The following is a 19349-nucleotide window of genomic DNA, read 5'->3' on the forward strand; positions in this document are numbered from 1 at the left end:
CTCTCAGTATCCTAGATGCTGAGTCCTCCTGCTGAACACAAGTTAGCATTAAGAATGGTTCCATTTACCCAATTGCATGTCTCTCCAGAAGTCTCTGAACGGGTATGGTTAACTTCCCAAGGAAGCGCTTGATGATCGGACGACTCTTGGCAAATTTGTCTTTAACCTCAATTTCCAGGACATCTGTTAGAAGTGCAACAAAAGAATATTTCTGGAAGGAAAGAACATATTTGACACCATATCAATACACCTTTATTCAGAAAGAATGTACTTAATTACTACTAATGTGCAGCAAACTCCAAAAGTAATGACTGATGACAGCAGTTTCCACATGACAAAATCATGTCAACATCATTTATAAAAGAATTTTTGCATATGTAACTAGCTTTTTACTGTTCCTCATCCCCTTTCACAGTTCCTTGAAAAGAATTGCTCAGTAAGAAACTGCACAATAAAAGCACTTTCAGGGTGTATGTCAGAAAGAACACCCTGTATCCTACTGCTTGCATCTATTTGCATAGGGGAAAGGAAAAAGAGAAGGAATCCTGGCTGTACTCTGTCAGGTCCATGCAGGAGCAAGGAGGTTAAGTGTCTCACTCCAGGCTGTGCTCAGAAGAATTTCCCTCCCAACACCATGCTTGGCATTCATGTTTTGTATGCATGACAGGAAGTCAAAAGAGCAATGTGGATACAGTACATTCAGGACCAGCATTACTACAGAAGGAGAATTTTCTATGGAGTTTTTCTCCAGCACTGACAAATCTTCCCAGCAAACTCCAAGAGAACCTTTTCCTGCACTTGAGCCCTTTAAACAACATGGTGCTACTTTATGGAAGATTTCTTAATGTCTGGTAAAATCATTTTTCTACCTTTCCATACATGGGAACATTAACAATTACTCTTCTCAGCTTTCATTTTCATGAATTTTGTGAGTACTTCATCTCTTAGATCTGTACTGCTCTGTCAAGTCTGCCCAATGACAGCCAAATGATTCAAATGTGGTGAAGGGCAAATGTTAAGCAAGCATGTTGGCAGACACACACACATACATACAGTGTGATGATAAATTTCCTTAGGAAAACAAGCTTAGGAACCCAAAATTTGTATTTGTCATCTAGATTTTAAAATATTCCAAATAAGCAAGCAAAGTATGGCATAACCTACTCAGAAAAAAACAAGGTTATCTGGTTATCCTTTTACTATCTGCCACCTTTATGACCTCTGAGCAAACCACCTGTGCACAATGCCTAATTCACATGTAGTTAGGAAGCCAAAGATAGATTGAACAATGAGAAGTAGGAAAAATAGCTCTTCAGTTCAGTTCTTCCTCAATGGTAGGTATCAGATAAACATCTTCAAAAAAACCAATTAAACTGGATCAGGAATAAAATACCTTCCTCATGCTGAGCAACTGTCACAACTGGATTCCTCTGATAAACAGAACTTAAAAATGTGTCACTCTCAGTTTGCTATAATATTGCAAATTACTTTGCAGCAAGTATTAGGTGTAAAACAGGATCAATCCTGCACCACTAGGACAGAATATCTAATGGGATCATAACTGCTGTTGTCAGAGCATTGCTAAAGGGAAGATCTAGCAGCTAAAGCAAGCTAATACAATGTGTGCAGCAGTGAACATTATCTCTTTTCTAATAAGCTTCAAAGCCAAGGAGAACTGGAGAAGGGGAAAAAAAGGGAGGGGATAAAAAGAGTGTATTTTCTATCTAACTACTGGATAGATGGACAGACAGACAGACTGAAAGCTGAAGAATCAGCGTAGAGATGCGAACTTAGTTTTCTTAAAAGATTTGAGGACTACTCACATCTACAGTCTTTCCCACAACCAAGTACCCTAGGGCAGTGCTAATGTTGGCTGGCCCTGCTCAGTTCTGCTTTACTGCTTGTTTGCTTTATGATTTGTGGAAACATTCCCCAAAGCCTACTCAATTTTCATCTTCCCAAAGAATACATTAACATTCACCACAGTACACGCTTGCCAGTCCTGAAAGGGCTATGGATGTGTGTCAGCAGTTTCACTTTGCCACATAAACATTTATTTTCAAAAGCACAGACATGGCTCTCCTGCATTCAATGACAGTTGTGGGACTGATTTCCTTCCGTGGGATGCACAATTTACCCAATACAAGCACGTTTGACAAACTGGCCAGACTGACTACCAGTTTCCCCCCTTGCTGAGTGGTGCTCTAACACCCTCCTGGGTTTTCCTTCCTGCCAAGGTGTAGCTTGCAGGGGCTACATCAAAGAGCATCCCCTCAGCCTGACAAAACTGAAAATTTGTCACCTGCTACGCAGTACGAAAACTCCATTTCCAAATGAAGAGTTGTTGCAATCACTGAGCATGAATGCTCTTGTAGTGTAACTTCTCTTAAAGAGTCTTCTCACAACATATAATCCAGCTTCAATTAATTTATTTTTGCAGTTTGATGAAACCTACAGGGTGGCTAAGTGAGTTCAGCCTTTTTTTAGCAGAGAAGGGAATGAACTGCCAGCAGCTTAAATTCCCAGCTTTAATATGCAGACGGTAACTGCTTCTACCCACTAACTGGGTTCCTAAAATTACCAAAATTTCTTTGTCACTTTAAATAACTAGCTACAAAATAAGCTCACAGCTTTAAGAGAGTAAGGCCTAATGCATGAGGAGAAAATGCAAGCCTGGTACGCTGCATCAGCTGGCAGACAGCTCCCAGAAGGGATACATTACCTCTCTGTGCCAAACAGGATTAGTTGTGTTACTGATGATAGTCGACCTTCTTTCCTGGCCATGGTGAGCAAACGTAGGAAATGTACTTTTCTTGCCTGGCTGAATGGACATCTTTAGATAAGGATCAGGGTTGAAGAACATGCCTTTTTTAAGTCCAGCTGCTCTAATATCTAAAAAGCAAAACAAGAAGGAAGGAAAAAGGAACTGAGTAAATTAAAGCTAGTTCACAAAGTAGTGTATTCCTAAAATATTACCCAGGAAATCAATTCACCATAGATTACTAAATAAAGCAACTTAAAAGTACTCACACATTAACTGGATCCAGTGTACAGCAGGAAATCAAGTGTTTTCCCAAAAGAATATAAGGAAGAAGGTATCAACATCCTCATTTACATTCAAGCCTCCACTTATTTGTAAAACAAAAAGCATAAACTTGTAGCTCACCTACAAATATTTTTCTCAGTAAGGCATCTAAGGTATTTCCACTCAAAGAAAAAAAGAAACCCCAACAGAAACAGCCCAAAATGAATCACACAGTACTTGTTTTGTTTCTGGGTGAGAAGATAAAAAACTGTATGGGAGGTAATGCAGTGAAAAGACACTTTCCAAAAGTTCAGTCTTTGATAAATGTAACCTACCAAGTCTACTCTGGACTATTGATGCAATTTTCTCCCAACAGAGCAGATAATCCACCTCACATAAAATGAGGCGAAGTCTTCTGAAAAGGCTTCTTTTTTTCCTAGGGAAGCCTCAGTACTGCTGCCCTCACAACTTACAACAATAAATAATAATTTCCCAGGAGCATATTGTCATGACTAAGGACTTCAATGACAGTGCAAGCTTCAGCAACAAGAAAAATAAAGAGGTACTTTTTAATATAATATTAGATTTTAAACTTAACTGTGAAATATTTCTGTTTCTCTGTAGGTTTGCTGAATCAGAAGACTTTTCTTTTTCCATTAAGTACAGCAGTATGCTGCATGCAGCAACGCAACTGGCACATACAGTTTAGACATCCAGCAGAATTCACTGCTCTAAACTTAAATGCCATGCCTGTGGATTTGCTAAAAAAAAAAGAATCCTACCCAAAATTCAGAATTAAGCCACACAGCAGGAACATGATGAAATAGAGTCATGTGTAAATGAACAACCTAAAAACATTACAGGACACGAGTCACATGCCTATCAGTCAAAATAATTTCATGGGACTCCTCAGGCAGAATCACAACTGATGTTGAACAGTTATACAGATATTAAACAAAACAGGTTTTTCAGAACACACAAAGCAATTACTTGTATAGTCCACTATGTGAGTCTGTACAACCTATCAGCTCTATCTCAGGTGACTGCTGAAAGGCCACTCCAAAAAGCAGTGCATTTTTTCTGCTCTACCTCTACAATTTCTGCACATTTTATTGTCAGCTCTTCAATATTCAGAAGTGAATTTCATCTGCCTTTGCTCAAGCTGAATATGCTTCTGTCTCACACAGGATTTCCCTGGAATAAAGTGCTAATCAAAACAAGTGAAGCTGGTAGACTGCACCACTACAGCTATTTCACTGTAGTGACAGCTTAGCTCTGTTACAAGTGAAATTTTTTTCCCTTTCTAAATCACCATTCAGCTATTGCTTTTTTCAAAGTGATGGAGCCAGACTACATTTTAATTACAAGTTATGCTTTCCACTCTTCAATCAGAGAGGAACTGTCCCTTGTGCAAACTGGAAATTTCCCTAAATTTTTCATGCTGGGATATATCAAATCCATTTCTTTCACTCCTGGAGATCCATGATTCTGGCTGGTTTTCAACAAACAGAAGTTATAAAGAAATGACATCTTTCAAGCCACTAGAGTGTGCTCCTACAGAGGCTAATGAAGAAAAGCAATCCATCTTTGATGTTATTTAGAACAGAAATTTACTTTTTTTTACACAATAATTTGTAAAAGACAGAGAAGTATTGTTTTTTACCTGATAGGGTAAAGCTGACCAACTTCCTAGAGTGCTGAGCTCCAGAAGCACCTTCATCTGTGCCTTCTACTCCCATCTGAAGAAGAGGAAAAAAAAGAAATATACCATAGAAGTTTTCATCTGCTTTGTACATGCCTGAGGATGATATAACACAATTTTAAGGTATTATGCTAGGGAAGAAGCTAACCAAATACTGCCTTGCTACCCCAGACAGCCTCAGCCACAGCATTAGTTTACAGCAAAATATCTATTATTTATGTCACACACTGCTAATATACCAGTAGCCCAAATCTTCCCAACAGAACATGTAGAGGTTAACACACATGCAGACAATATTAATCAGAGAAAAACCTGTATCTCTTACGGCTTTCCCTTTTGTAAAATAACAAACAACAGCATGGATTTGTAAAACACATCAAAGCACTGAGCTGTCTGTCCAGTGACAGCACATGTAACTTTTGTCACTTTCCACAAATAGATAATTTAGTGTGCAACAAAAAAAAAAAAAGCAAAGAGATCAAAGAGAGACTAAAAAAGCTTTTAGCTCTATTAACAAAAGCTCCTTTCAAACAGAAAAGCGCATCAGACATCTAAATATAAATGTGGTCTAAAAGCTTATGCTGCACAGATTTTTGAGGTTTGGTTTCTACTGAAATCCCTTATTAGGTAAAGAACTACTTCAGAATAAAAGTTTCTCCTGTATTAATGTCTGTCTCTTTCAACTAGCAGAAGGATTTGTCTTTCAAGACAGAGGAGATGTGCATCCAGCCAAACAATCTATCACAGAGACATCAATGGAGAGATCTCTGAAGACAAATGGCTCCCTGGGCAGGCACTGCACTCACTCCCAGGCAGGAGAGGTGACACAGAAAAAATCTGAGCCAAACACAACACTGAGGATTAATACCAGTGATAGAACAGGCTCTGATCTATTGGAAGATGCAAATCAGCTGAATAAAAATGGGCACACCTGTGACTGTAGATGAAGAATGTGAGGCAGCCCTGAGCAGTGGTTTGAAGTCACCAGATGAATAAATGACTCTGGAGCTGCAGTAGCCACAGGGAAGCTTCTTTGCATTCATCAAACACATAGTCATTACTTTTTATACTGCTTTAAGCTGCTTAATAATATCATTTCAAATACTTCCCACGATGATCAGCAAGCACATTAGAATTTCAGTGGAATTAGCAAACGTGGATTTCTCCAGACAAAGTGATGAGGAACCAGCCATGATGATGGGGCCTGGAATCCCCATGGGCCTCAGCAGTCTTGTCAGGGGACACCCCATGCCAGCAAGCACTGCCACTCACCAGCTTGTCCATTCCCTTCCCTCACTGCTGGCTTCATGGGCACTTCCCACCTCTCAGGGCAAGACAAGCCTCACCAGAGTGCTCAGAACTATCCCTTTTCCACCCAGCATGACATTATTATGCCAGTGATTTTATACAGATGCCTAAGTAGTGGCAGGTGGTAGCAAAACTATGAAGGCATCAAAAGCAATGGGTTAATTCCAGCTGGATCACTGTCCCCTTGTCCACAGACAGATACCATGGAAGCAGTGAGAGTGATCCCACTGTGATAGCAATGCTGTCCAGGCAATGCCACAGGAATGCTGTGTATTCCAGTTTCCTCTTTTGGGTTTATTTCTGCACACACTGTTTTCCTTGTTAAAAATGTTATTCATCAACAAAAAGGCCTTCCCCATTCTATACCTGTTTTTCTGCTACAAGTTGGACTCCATTCAAATAACATAATTTTTATTGCTAACTTCATATTGTAGAAAACAGAATGAACCGACAATTCAGCTATAGTAACATGAACAGTGACAATGTTCCCTAGCACTTCCATGACTTTTCTATACAATCTCTTCCTTTTCCATTATGATCTAAAGAGCAGTTTCAATTCTTCTGCCCCAAGTGAAAAATTTCATCCCAGCACATACACGCAGAGTTTTGCAGCACAAAGGCCATGTCATCTGGTGTAACACAGTGTTTCTAAATGCTCCATCAGGCCTTCTATCTCCTCTGAGCCAAAGTAACACAACAGAATGTTAGCTGCTTATCCGAAAATATGATGGAATTAAATACCTGGTGTGATACACCATCAGTATGAAAAAACCCAGTAAGCAAGGAATTTATTGCACCATAAAAAAGGGAGTGAGAATACCTTGACTCTTACCACTTCCTCAAACAGCACTTCTCTAAGAAAAGACAGAACCAGTACCAAGAGAACTCAGTGGTCTCTATTGCACAGTTCTTAAGCTCATCACCAAAACCACGGAAATGCAGTGAAGTTTTAATGTTTAACAACAGGTTTACTTACACATAACTAACCCAATCTGACATTTTTAGGAAGTATCATCTGAACTGTCATACAACATTCTCATCAGGAAATCTAACAGCTCTCTATTTCTGGAAGGCTGCACTGTTAACGCAAACAAAAATGTTTATATAAAATTACCCCTTCAGCAGGTGTGTGAATTCTGTACAATAGCCAGGACCCTGCATTACCTTTCAAATGAAAGACATTTAAAGAGCAAAAGCTGGTATAAGCCTTCAGAATTACCATGATTCTCAAAGACAGCCCTCCAGGTAACTACCAAGTCATTAAATGCATAGTTAGATGAGAGATGTTCAGATGTCCTTTTGTTCAATGATTCTCAAAACTGCTGGTGGATAATACGATAAGGTCAAGAAAATACAAAAGTTCAAGTGGTTTCTCCACTCAGTATAATCACTCTGCTTCTCAGTAATGATATAATGCAGCACTCAGCCTATTATAAGGGTTATTCTGGGATGCATTTTTTCCTCTTGCTCAAAATCAGACTACCCGTCTTTAGTTTATAAATTGATTAAAGACAGTAGCTGGCAGGCTCATTAACTATGACACATTTTCTCCTGTAAAGTATCGAGTCTGTATGCATCTGTGAAACTGTTACTCATACTGAGATCTGACAATTAAATGATGCTACCACCTAGGTTGGTAATGCTAAGAGAAAACCCACACACATTTGGATATTATAGATACAAAGTCTAGTACAGCACATTTAGTGTCAGATAACCATAGCATGTTATGTATATAATACACAACACTGAAAAAGCACAAGTTCAGAATAAATGTTATGCAGTCTGAGTAATTTCTGCTTTACTGCACCCTCAACACTGCAGTTGTCAGGACACCACCCTGACAGTTGTGATCTTAAATATTTGGCAGCTAACATCAACAAATCAAAGGCACTGTGAAACTTGCTGAAGCTTAGCTGCAGAACTAACCTGATAGATAAATCACTTGTAGCAAAAGCACCATGGTTCAAGTTTGGAAGCCTTTTCTGCCACTGCTTTAACAACTATTCCACTGCGACGTAAACAACTAAAAAAACTCCTCTAAAACTTGTAAACAAGTCTCATAACACAAATGCACTAAGACAATACTTCTTGATAATCAGGGAATTACTAAATTTCAATGGTATATGAACACTGAAAGAATTCAGTAAGTTTTGCAAGAGCAGAGTTTTTTCCAGTTTAATTCATACTAACAATTGCCATCTCTGCAACAGTTTCACACTGAATACCAGGAAATAGTTAAGAAATAGGAAGAAATGGAGACTCTGGACATGGTTTCAGTTATATAATCATGTGAAAAATTTCTATTATGGTGTTAAATTACAGAAAACTCTAAGTAGCAAAAAACTGAATGCAAGCAAAGTCAAATTCTTAGCATAAAAGACTTCAGTTAAGCCCAGTGACTTTTTACTGTTATTTTATTATGAGCAATACAAAACCATGAAAATAACCTTCCAGTTTTCATAGTTTTGTAAGACAGCACTTTTTTTTTTTATAATTGTTGTCAATAGTAAAAGTAGGAGACATTGATGGGTTGGTCTGACAGTTAATATTGTCATTACTACTGTCATTTTATAAAACTTATCAATAAATCATCCACAAATACAATGAACAAAGAGGCTAAACTCACCATCACAGCAGGGTTTTTCACAGTGATACATGGAGTAGTAGCTCTGAGGGCTCCACTAACACCATGGTAGTATTTAAAACAGATCTTTATTTCAGCTGAAAAGAAAACAAAAACCACATTAAACACTTCATGACTGACCCTAGGCAAAAGAGACACAACAAAAGGGTCCAGCATTCAGTGACCTATCTTCAGAAATACCCTAACAGGAAATTAAAAATAGAGCTGCTGGTTAGATCCTTGTTGTGTGTTGGGTCATTCTGTTACTTAACAGACAAAAATTATAACTTACCTAATTCTGCAACTTTTATTTCTGCTACTATATCATCAGCCCTGAAAAAGGCATATAAGACATTTGCCGCTAGGATGATTTTGTAGGACTTTGGAAGAACGTGACACATATGTGAAAGAAGCTGGAATCACTTTATATATCAGAACACAGGAAAGGTAAATGTTGAACCATGTTTCTGGTCCCACTGATTAAAGTTTTGTTTGCTAAACTGCATTTGCTGCAAACAAAAGAGTATTATGTTTAACTGGAGCCTGACCTCCACTGTAGTTCCTCTGCATTCTTTCAACCAAGCAGAACAACTATAATTATGGCTGCCCTTGATCCTCTGGGATTTTCCCTATCTGGAACAATGTCTGTTTTCCTTCTCCATTGGGATAACTCTTCTGTGTAAGGCTGATGAGGGTTTTACCCCTGGGCACAGAGATGGCCACAGGCAGACAGCAATGGCCAAAGGCAGGCAGAAATTACAGCAGCCAGTTCAGACACAGGATGTGTATGAAAGTCTTGGCAGTTCAATTCCTCTGCTTGGTTTAACAATATGTCAGTAGTCCTGAAGTACAAAACCCCAGTTTGGTGTAAGATTTTGAGACATATATGGCCTGATTCCTTGAGGGTTGAGGTACCCACTAATCCCTACGCAGAAACCCACTCTGCAATGCTGCTCAGCCAAAAAGGATTATTTATTTTTAAATTTGCTGCAGTTACATATCAACATTTATTTACTATCTTCCTCCCAGAACAAAGAGGAGACACCTCAGAACAACTCTTCAAAGGAAAGTGTCTGGCTGACAGTGCCTCCAGGGAGTCAGGAGGTGGAGAAGCTGCTGAGCCCACTTCCTCCTCCTCACAGATGAGTTCACACACAGAGACAAAACATGCTCTATTTACCACAAGCTTTACAGCAAAATTCAAAATGCAGACAGGATTTCTAATCACCTACAAAGATTTATGAGACTTAAAACTCATCAGGCAGGACTATGGGTTAGTTTCCTCCTGGACTGAGCAATTCTGCTTACCTACCAACAGTGCTTGTATCCAGGACTCACAAGAATTTCTAACTCACATAAAATCAGAGGTTCAGCACTTGCAAAATTTGGGAGGATTTATACCAAGTACTGGACTCTCCACATTGTAAAATGCACATACTAAGTAACAAGAACTCAAGTCTGAGCATCTCTTATTCATACTGAGAACATATTATGGCTACATGAGAGCATGGTTAAGACAGAGTACTATTCCAACCAAAACTTCCAATTTCCAGCCATATTGCCTGCTTTTATTGCATTGTTTACTTTTATTGCAACCCGAGCTTAATTTTCAGAGTTTCTGGAGCTGCTGTTTATCCAGTCTGCTGTGACTATCTTCTGTCAATTCATCACTTTCAAAGAGAATCTAGCAATAGAAAGTTTACCAGCTGCTGGTTCTATCCACAGACAATCCATAATGCAATGGGGGACAAATACTCTCACTACACTGACAGGTACATTTATCTAAAGGCTGAAATGCAATACTACAAGTTTTGCATCCTCATATTTCTTTCTCTCAATGACTTCTATGAGCATACAGTACTTTTCAATACCTGTATATGGCTGGTGATAGAAAAATGCTTGATTCAAGAAATGGATCTGACATTCCCTTTCAGGTACACTAAATTAAAAAAAATTCAATCTAACAAACAAAATACCAAACTTCAGGACTTATTGCTAGAAATAATTAGAAAAAGCAGAGCACTTAAAAACATGACAATTAGACTTCTTCTCCCACTTGCCAGCAGAAGCAGCACTGATTCAGTTTGGGCTTTATACAGCACTGCATTTAGAGAAATGGCAGATCAGCTGTTAGCACTGTGTCAGTGGGATTAATACAAGAGAAGCTGTGCTTGAAATTCAGCACAAAATTGAAAAATGGGCTACCCACGATAGGCATGCAGATGTTGGCAAAACGAGCATGGATTTGCAAGACTGGATCTTATACACAGCAACAATACAAACACTTCATAGGGTAAGAGACACCAAAGTGGTTTTTTTCTTGGCTAATAACGCTAGGAACTGCAGTTAATGTTAACAGAAGAAGAGATCTCAAAGGAACCCTGTAAGTTCAAAGCAGCTGAGGATGTAGCTTTTTGACATGTCTTGTGTGGTGCTATCAGAAAAAAAATCTGGATTAGAAGAGGTTTTTCTTGATGACCCATGGATTCCTGACCTCTAAATCTATTGAAAAGTATCTGTGGCTGATCTGGTAGTTACAGCTGATGTTCTGAGATGTGTTCTAAGGCAGCAGTAAGTTCAATTACCTGCAAACAGGACTTCAGTATTTTGAGAAATGAGTTCAATAACATATTAACCCACAGGTTTCCTCTGAACTATTCCATACTCTAAATGCACTTTAGCATGTGTCACCTACAAAGTTTTCCCAGTTTCTTTCATTTCTCCTGCCCCCTTACTTTTATGTGTTGCCTTCAGGGGGAAACTGGCATTTCCCTTTTTCCTTTCCTACTAATTCTTTGCATAGGGATCCCATGCAAAGCATTCTCATTAACTCAACAGGTTAATGAGAATGCTTTGCATGGGATCCCTAATGAAAACATTAAGAGCAGTAAACCCAGCAAAGGAGATACATCTGTACCTGACCACAGGACCAAGAAAATAAGATGTTTCAGAACACAAAAGAATTTTCATTCATGGGAAAAATTAATGTACTTTAGATACTACACGTGTCCTTTTATAATTGACATTCCTGCAGACATACAGACCACAATAAATTCCTTCTTTAATTAAAAATAAGCCAAAAATTAAATTGGGGGGATTTATGATTCTTTCAAAGCTATCACATGGCCATATAAAAAGTGATATAAATGTTAATTAATCTGAAAACTCTGTGAAACCCTATTCCCCTTCTTTTAAAGCTAATAGCTGTTACTATGTCATAACCATAGTCTTATAGCTCCATTACACAAATCAGTTGGAATCAGTAAAGGTTTCTGGGACTCAAACATTGACATTTGAATTTCAAAAGAACACCTGCATGAAATTATAGTGCTGTTACCTCTATGGACCATATACTTTTGCCTCTTCAATAATAAAGGGATCAGCTTACACTAAATAACAGCTTGGGTTTAAAACATCACTAATTCCCCAATGTTCCTCACTAACTACTTTTTTACTGCCTTTAATACTTTACCTTAGCTCATCAAAAGAATGTTTCATTAAAGAAAGATACTAAGAATACATAAATACATGAACATAATGCTTGGAGAATGCATTCTTTCCAGGAGACTGATAATGCAGGAAAGCAAGTGTGTTTGCTATGAGAACAGCTTGCTCCAGACAGACCCTAGTGAAACAAAACACATATATTAGAGGTGGAACCATCTCCACTGAGAAGGGATAATCTCAGATACATCTCAAAAAAGAAGTCAAATCTAAGTTGGGTTACAACAGAACAGTCTCTAGAGCAAAACAGTGCTCCTGGTTCACTGTATGGAACCTGCACAGCAGCTGAAACTTCCTGGCCACTGCAGCTGAGTGCCCAGAAGGTACTTGGGCTGAATCCATAGCTCTCTGCAGACAGAAACATATGTCCTCCAACATTCACTGAGGAAAAAGCTGACAGAACAGTAACTCATTGGAAAAATATGAGAGCATGTTCTGCAAAACTTATTTAAGAAAACTAGAACAAATGAAGTCACTCACATTCATGCTTTACAAAGCTATAAAGGGAGATGCAATCCATGAAAAAGCTACAGATTTAAATCCTATTTTTTCCCATCTGAACCTGACAGACAACTGCAGAAATTTAGCAGTGCTATGCATGTCCTGCCTGTTGAACTTTTCTGTAGTGTGACAGTACAGTGAACTCAACATTTCTGTTTGGACATTTAGCATTCTCTTCTCTGCATCACTTTCAGCATGTGCATTTTTGATTACTTTCAACGGGACAGTAGCAAACAAGCAGCAGAATGCAAGGGCCAAAGCTGGCAGCCCTCAGGTAGTTGCTATCTCTCTCAGCAGGTCTATCACAGACTTTATTTTACAGGAACATTAGGCAGACCACCTACAAAGTGACTTACAGAAAGCCTTTTAGCTAAAGTAGGATCAATAACAGAAAATGCTTATGTCCCAGTGGTCTTTCCATCTAACCTGCTTCAAAGGGAATGTGGACAAATGCTTGTTCAGGTAACAGAGCATCCCTATCCCTACCAGCCCCACTCACTTTGCTGTCATCAGAGATTCTTATTTAATAATAGTCAAGAACACTGACTATTATGCTCCAGTTTGGCAAAATATTTAACTATAGTCTAACCTTTAAAACAAAACATGTATTATGTGCATAAGGAAGTCAACAAAGCCTGCCCCAAATGTAAAAAATACAAGACTTGATCCTGTTTCAGTTATTTTTGATACTCAAAAATAGCTGTTAAGAGACAACATAAAAAAACAGCAGAAGAATAATAGAAGTATTTCTAACTGAGTGAATATGTCTATAAATAGAGTAGGGACAATAACCATGAGTCCCCAGACAGACCACTGAAAGGGCACTGGTTGCAGGGCACTGCACAGATGAATGTTCCAGGCTCAGAACAATTCCATGTGAGAAAACCATGACCTTTACAGAATTTAACTCTGGTAAAATTCTGAATGGTAAAAATATAAAGATTGGACACAAGTAATGGACTACATTCATAGAACATTCATTAACATTGACCATTATGGCCAAAACCATTACAAGAAATAAACTCTATTCATACTTCTAGTTACAAGTAGCCCTTAAAAGATAAAAGTATATGAAGTTCAATTATTAAACTGTTTTGGTTTTTTTCCTTCGATATCCATCAGCTTTTAACAAAAAAAGAGAACTGGGAGTCTGCTTTTCTAGCTATAAAGTAAGGCATTTCAGTCCTAATACACTATTTTTGCAAAAGTTATAATTTCATGGAAATAGGAACTGAATACCAAGAACTCCACATAAAACCTCACTTTTAACAAGGTACCAGTGTAATGCAAACACATATATTACCATGTTTTCTGAATATATCTCTTAGTATACTCATGTTCTTACTCATGGGGGACAAACAGACCGAGACCTGCCCTGCTGAGTAGGGCTTGGGGGCAGCTGGTGGAGGGGAGGCTGGACATGACCCAGCAATGGGCACTCCCAGCCCAGAAAGCCAAACGTGTCCTGGGCTGCATCCAAAGCCCCAAGGGCAGCAGGGCAAGGCAGGGGATTCTGCCCCTCTGCTCTGAGATCCCACCTGGAACCCTGCATCAGCTCTGGGGCCAGCATAGGAGGGGAGTGATTCCACAGGAGGCCATCAAGAGATTGGAAGAATGGAGAACCTTTCCTATGAAGACAGGGTGGGAGAGTTGGGTTTGCTCAGCCTGGAGAAGAAAAAGCTCTGAAGAGAACTCACTGCAGCCTTTCAGTACTTGAAGGGAGCTTATCAGAAAGATGAGGACAGATTTTTTACCAGGTACAGTGGATAATGGTTTTAAACTAAAATAGGGTAGATTCAGACTAGACCTAAGGATGAAACTTTATACAGTGAGGGTGCTGAAATGCTGGCACAGGTTGCCCAGAGAGGTGGTAGGTGCCCAGTCCCTGGAAGCACCTAACATCAGGTTGGATAGGGATCTGAGCAACCTGACCTGTCGAAGACGCCCCTGCTCATTGCAGGGGGGCTGGGCTAGAGAACTTTAAAGGTCTCTTCCAACTCAAATTATTCTGTGATTCTATGCCACAAACGAGATCTTAGTTCAAAACACACTGCATCTGTGCAGTCACTGCATCCAAGTATCGCAGTGTGGCACCAGAAGTAATTTAACCACAAACATCCCAGGGGGGATTTAGAAATGATTGATGTGACAAGACTGGCAGTCTCTGGATGAATCCCAACAGCTGCCACTGTGGATTACTGCTCACAGCATAAAGCCATAGCACTGCTAAAGAAAATATATGCAAATCAATGTATTTCTATTCTACTGACAGTAATGACTATGACATCAAATGGTATAAATAACAACAAAGGTAGGTAAAGTAGGTGAAGGTGCTTCTTGTGGACACTGTAATTAACACTCATGGGACCAAAACTACAACTTATAAATACAAGGCCAATACAATCTCAAAGCAGGCTCTCAGCCTAAGCCTGTGCTAATAAACCAGGCAGGACTATGGCAGAGAATCAAGAGTGAGCACATGCCCATCCATAGTGCTGAACTGTAACCACCCCCTGCTTCACCTACTGGAATATGTACAGCTTTTCACTTCTGGGCACACTGCACATGGAAGTGCTTAAGCACCAGTTACCTGCTGCACGGCAGGGACTGTCCTATGCTGATCTCCCTGCCATGGCATCTCCATCATGACCTGCCCTTCTCTGTACTGCAGAAACCTGACTTGCAAGCTGCAGATTATGAATGAGCAGCAGCTGATAGTAGCTATCCCAAATAAATCTCACACTTCTTCTCACGTGTTTTTTCTATCACCAGCCTTCCTATGGATCATTTCACTCCATCTTTCTGTTACCTCTGTTCTCCATATAGAATACCACCTCGATCCACTCTGTTTCCAGCACAATGCCCCAAAGGGTGTTGTGCTTCCATCCAAAGCTCACAGACTGCTATAGCCAGAGAAACACTTGCCATCTGAAATCATTGCTGGGGCAACTGAAACCTCTCTTGCACCAGAAAGTAAAGGCCCCAACGTTGGGAAGCCTGAACAGCCTGATGCCATGCTAAATACCAGATGACCATACTATATGCAAAAGCATTAAGCTGTGTTGCACTTTCCCACTACTGCTACCTGTTTAGGATAATAGTCCTTGAACTTGCTTCCTTTTACAGGAGGGTGAAAATTGTAAAGTTGGGTTTAGCAATCCTTCTGTAGTTTACACACCAAAAAAAACCTGACAGAGCCATCCAGTGAGTGAGTCATTGTTTTCATTTGCTCACATTCTAGCAAGTCTCAGAGCAGGATGTTTGAAAGCCACCTCTGCTATGTGAGGAAACAGCATATCAGGCATATTGATCCTCAAACTCACCTTCTTGAATGTCTAAAATGACTGAGTTCCCTTTCATGCCTACAAAGCACTTTTGCTCCTTCCCCAGGGAAACGCAAGAGGAACAAACACCTGCCTCTGTACTGGCTGGCTCTGCAGTTCAGAGCAACTCACACTCTCTCAAGGTGACATCTTAAGGACACTGGCTGTTTGTGATGGTGAGCTGGACTTGGTATTTTGCAAATATTTTCCTTCTCCTCTGCATAATATTTCCTCCCTCCCCTTCTTCAGCCACTCCCCTCAGAGGCTGCTTGTTTTTCTGGAATTAAGTTCATTTCTCTTTATTTCACTGTTGATTCCTTTGATTCTCCCTTCCAGAGCAGAGCCTACAGAATTTTTGTGTTGATTTTTGTCTATGACAAATAGAGTTTTCTTTGATCATCCTTTTTTTGCTAATTTTGGATGCTTTGAGGGGAATTAACGTCTGTTTTCAGAACAAAGAGGAAACTCTCCCCTCCCTTCTTTCTGCAGGTTGCTTGATCTGAATAGAGCAGATGGCAAACTATGCCTTAACATGTTACTTTCTTGGAAAAGTAGGAGATATTGAATCCCCAGGGAGGGATTTTTAAGATGAATAAATTAAGTGATCTTAATACTGAGCTACAAGACTACAGACACACAGTAATGTGAAATTCAGAAAAATGTTTATCCAAGTCTACCTTAAACATAAGCATAAATTTGAGAGACCTTGGTGAAACTATAAATAAGTTTATAATTACACTCATGGAAAAACAGATTCCCAAACTGAGGCATAAAATGTTTTTCTTAAAAGATACAAATCTTTTTGCAGAAGGAGTCCAAGGCCTAACCCAGCTGACTCCCACTGGCTAACATTAATGTAATTAAAATGGAAATACTCCTTCTGCATGAGATTTGTTTGCATATGGCTCATTAGCAATGCTATAATTCTCTGTACTTCACCCTCCAGAGATATTACTGGTGAACAGATACATAATGTCCCTAGGCTGTGACACTGCCAGGGAAAACCCACATCCAGAGTCTTTGGTTTAAGTGCATGCTGACTGAACACAACTCATTATCCAACATTAGTGACTTACATTCCCTTTCTTCCCAAAACAACATGACAACTTTAGGCCACTTTTGAGTGTAAATCCTAAAGGATTATTGTAGTGACTTAGCATAAGTCTGTTAATGAGCATCATCATTGCCAGAGCAGGTTCAATGTTTCTCAGGCTTGCAGAAAACATTTCCTTCCTCTCCTTGAGTACAGGTAGAACAGGGAACCTGCAATCATGTAGGTATCACAGTATATAGGTGGCAATTAAGTACTGTTCTCCTCTGCTTGGTACTTGGTGAGGAATGCTGTGTCTAGTTTTGGGTCCCTTGGTTCAAGAGCAAAGAGAAAATGGATAGTGCAGAGCAGAGGGCAACAAAAGTGATTGGGATGGATAAAATGTGACATATGGGAAGAGGCTAAAGGAGCTGTTTAGTGTGGTGAAGAGGAGTTAAAGGCAAGACAAATGTTACTATCTCTACTCTTTCCAGTTCTATCAGAGATTTTAAAAGGGGCAATGGCCCCAAGTTTAAGCTATAGCCATTCTTATTGGATGTCACAGAAATCTTTTTAGCTGGAACAATACTACAGCATTAGAACAAGTTACCTACAGCATCCACAACATCTTTGTCCTTGAAACCGTCCAATAAAAACCACACTTGAGCAGGTCAAATACTGGTCCCAGCTGAGAGCAGACTGGATGCAATGAGTATTCCTATGCTGTGGCTAGTCTCCAATTGAGTTTAGATTGATCCATTTACACATTTGGTTCATACTGGTCCCCCAGATGTTGCCCCCCTTATGGATCTGCTGCTTCAAACATTCAGGGATACTGGCAACAGTCTGCTGAATGTCATTACTGTGAGGAGCAAATATGATAAACCCCATGTACCATGACCATGGTATCTCGTGTATTCTACCTCACATAGACAAACGTAAGAAATATACAACTGGAGAGCTCTTTCCCAAATGTGGAAAACAATGGTGGACTAAAGCATCAGAAATACCTTAAATTTAATAATCTGGCACATGTTTACTGGAAATGTTAGACTCCTCATTTGTCTCTCCCTCTTGCTGTGACAGGGACATCACGTGCAGTGCTAGACTGAGAGACAAATCATATCTCCACCACAACAGAAGAAGGAGGTTAACAGGGGAGCTAAGTTTGGCACAGGCTGGGCAGTGCCAGGTCTGCAGGGCATGGTAAGAACCCCACAGCACAGCTCTTCCCACACCCGGCCTGGCACTGCACCACAGTGACAGCGCAGTTGTACCTGGAGGGCACAGCCACCTGCTGCGTTTGCCCCTGCTGTGACTTACTGAGCTGAGGAATAGAAAACAAATGGAAAAGAGCAGCTGCCTGTAGTTGCATCAGTGTTGCTTCACCATCTATAAGTTACACGGAAAAACCTTGCTGAGCAAACATGGTCACAGACCTCTCGTTTAAAAAGTGGAATCAGAAATTCGTTAAAGTGTTTCAGTGCAGTTTTTGACCTCTCACTAGAAACACCAGTGTCACTGGTGACATATTTATCTACCATACCATGTGCTATAGCAACATATGCTCATAAACACTCCCTTTTACAGTTGTCAGCTGCTGCACAATTGCTTGTCTCTTGTTCATTGTATGGCAGCAGAGGTGTTAGTGAAGCTCACCATGACTGAAGAACACACATCCTGCACTTCCTTTCAGCTGACTGTGATGTGCAGTTAGTTGCAAACTGCAAAGTCAGCTGCAGCTGATTAAACTAGTAGTACTTGAAGCATTAGTTTGGGTTACTAACATGAAATGGAAATATTATTCAAGAGCCTCACCTCAATACACTATGGAGCAACACATAACCAGCTAAAAGATACAAACATCCCTGAAGGAGTTCATGTACAAGAAAGATGAGGCAATGAACTTTACCAACAGACATTTTAATCTGCCTTAATATACCAGTGTCTTTGGCACCAGGGATGTTAACTATCTTTATTATTTTCTTGAGCATTCTCTTCAGTTCAGTCATTGTAATGTAATGAACTCCTAAAATGGAATTTAATTTTATCCTATTCAGGTCCTTTTTCTTTCTTTTTTTTTTTTTGAGAAGTATGCTGTGTAACACATAGGGCAACTTGGCAAGATTCAATGATGAGTTCTAGAAATAGGAAGCTTTAATATTTATTTCTAGTAGAGGGTATACAACACCTCTTAAAATACATGTATTACTGTTCTATCAGTTAATTAGAATAAAAATTTCTGCCAAGACCTAAGTAAGCAGCACTGCAGTGTTTTACTTCACTGCAGTGAAGTAAGGAGTGGGAGTATTTTTATTTTTTTTTTTAACTTA

General features: G+C 39.6%; 1 protein-coding gene across 1 annotated transcript in view; it reads right to left on the reverse strand.

Moving 5' to 3' along the window:
* HECW2 (HECT, C2 and WW domain containing E3 ubiquitin protein ligase 2) overlaps nt 1–19349 on the reverse strand; it is a 146801-nt gene that overhangs the window by 55364 nt on the left and 72088 nt on the right. The window contains exons 4-7 of the mRNA XM_066553179.1: nt 8662–8756; nt 4689–4764; nt 2723–2892; nt 69–211 (exon numbers count right to left, since the gene is read on the reverse strand). Of these exons, the coding sequence (XP_066409276.1) occupies nt 69–211; nt 2723–2892; nt 4689–4764; nt 8662–8756 (484 nt within the window). The remainder of the gene's footprint in view (nt 1–68; nt 212–2722; nt 2893–4688; nt 4765–8661; nt 8757–19349) is intronic.

Source organism: Molothrus aeneus, chromosome 7 (assembly GCF_037042795.1).
Source record: "Molothrus aeneus isolate 106 chromosome 7, BPBGC_Maene_1.0, whole genome shotgun sequence".
Classification (NCBI taxonomy): domain Eukaryota; kingdom Metazoa; phylum Chordata; class Aves; order Passeriformes; family Icteridae; genus Molothrus; species Molothrus aeneus.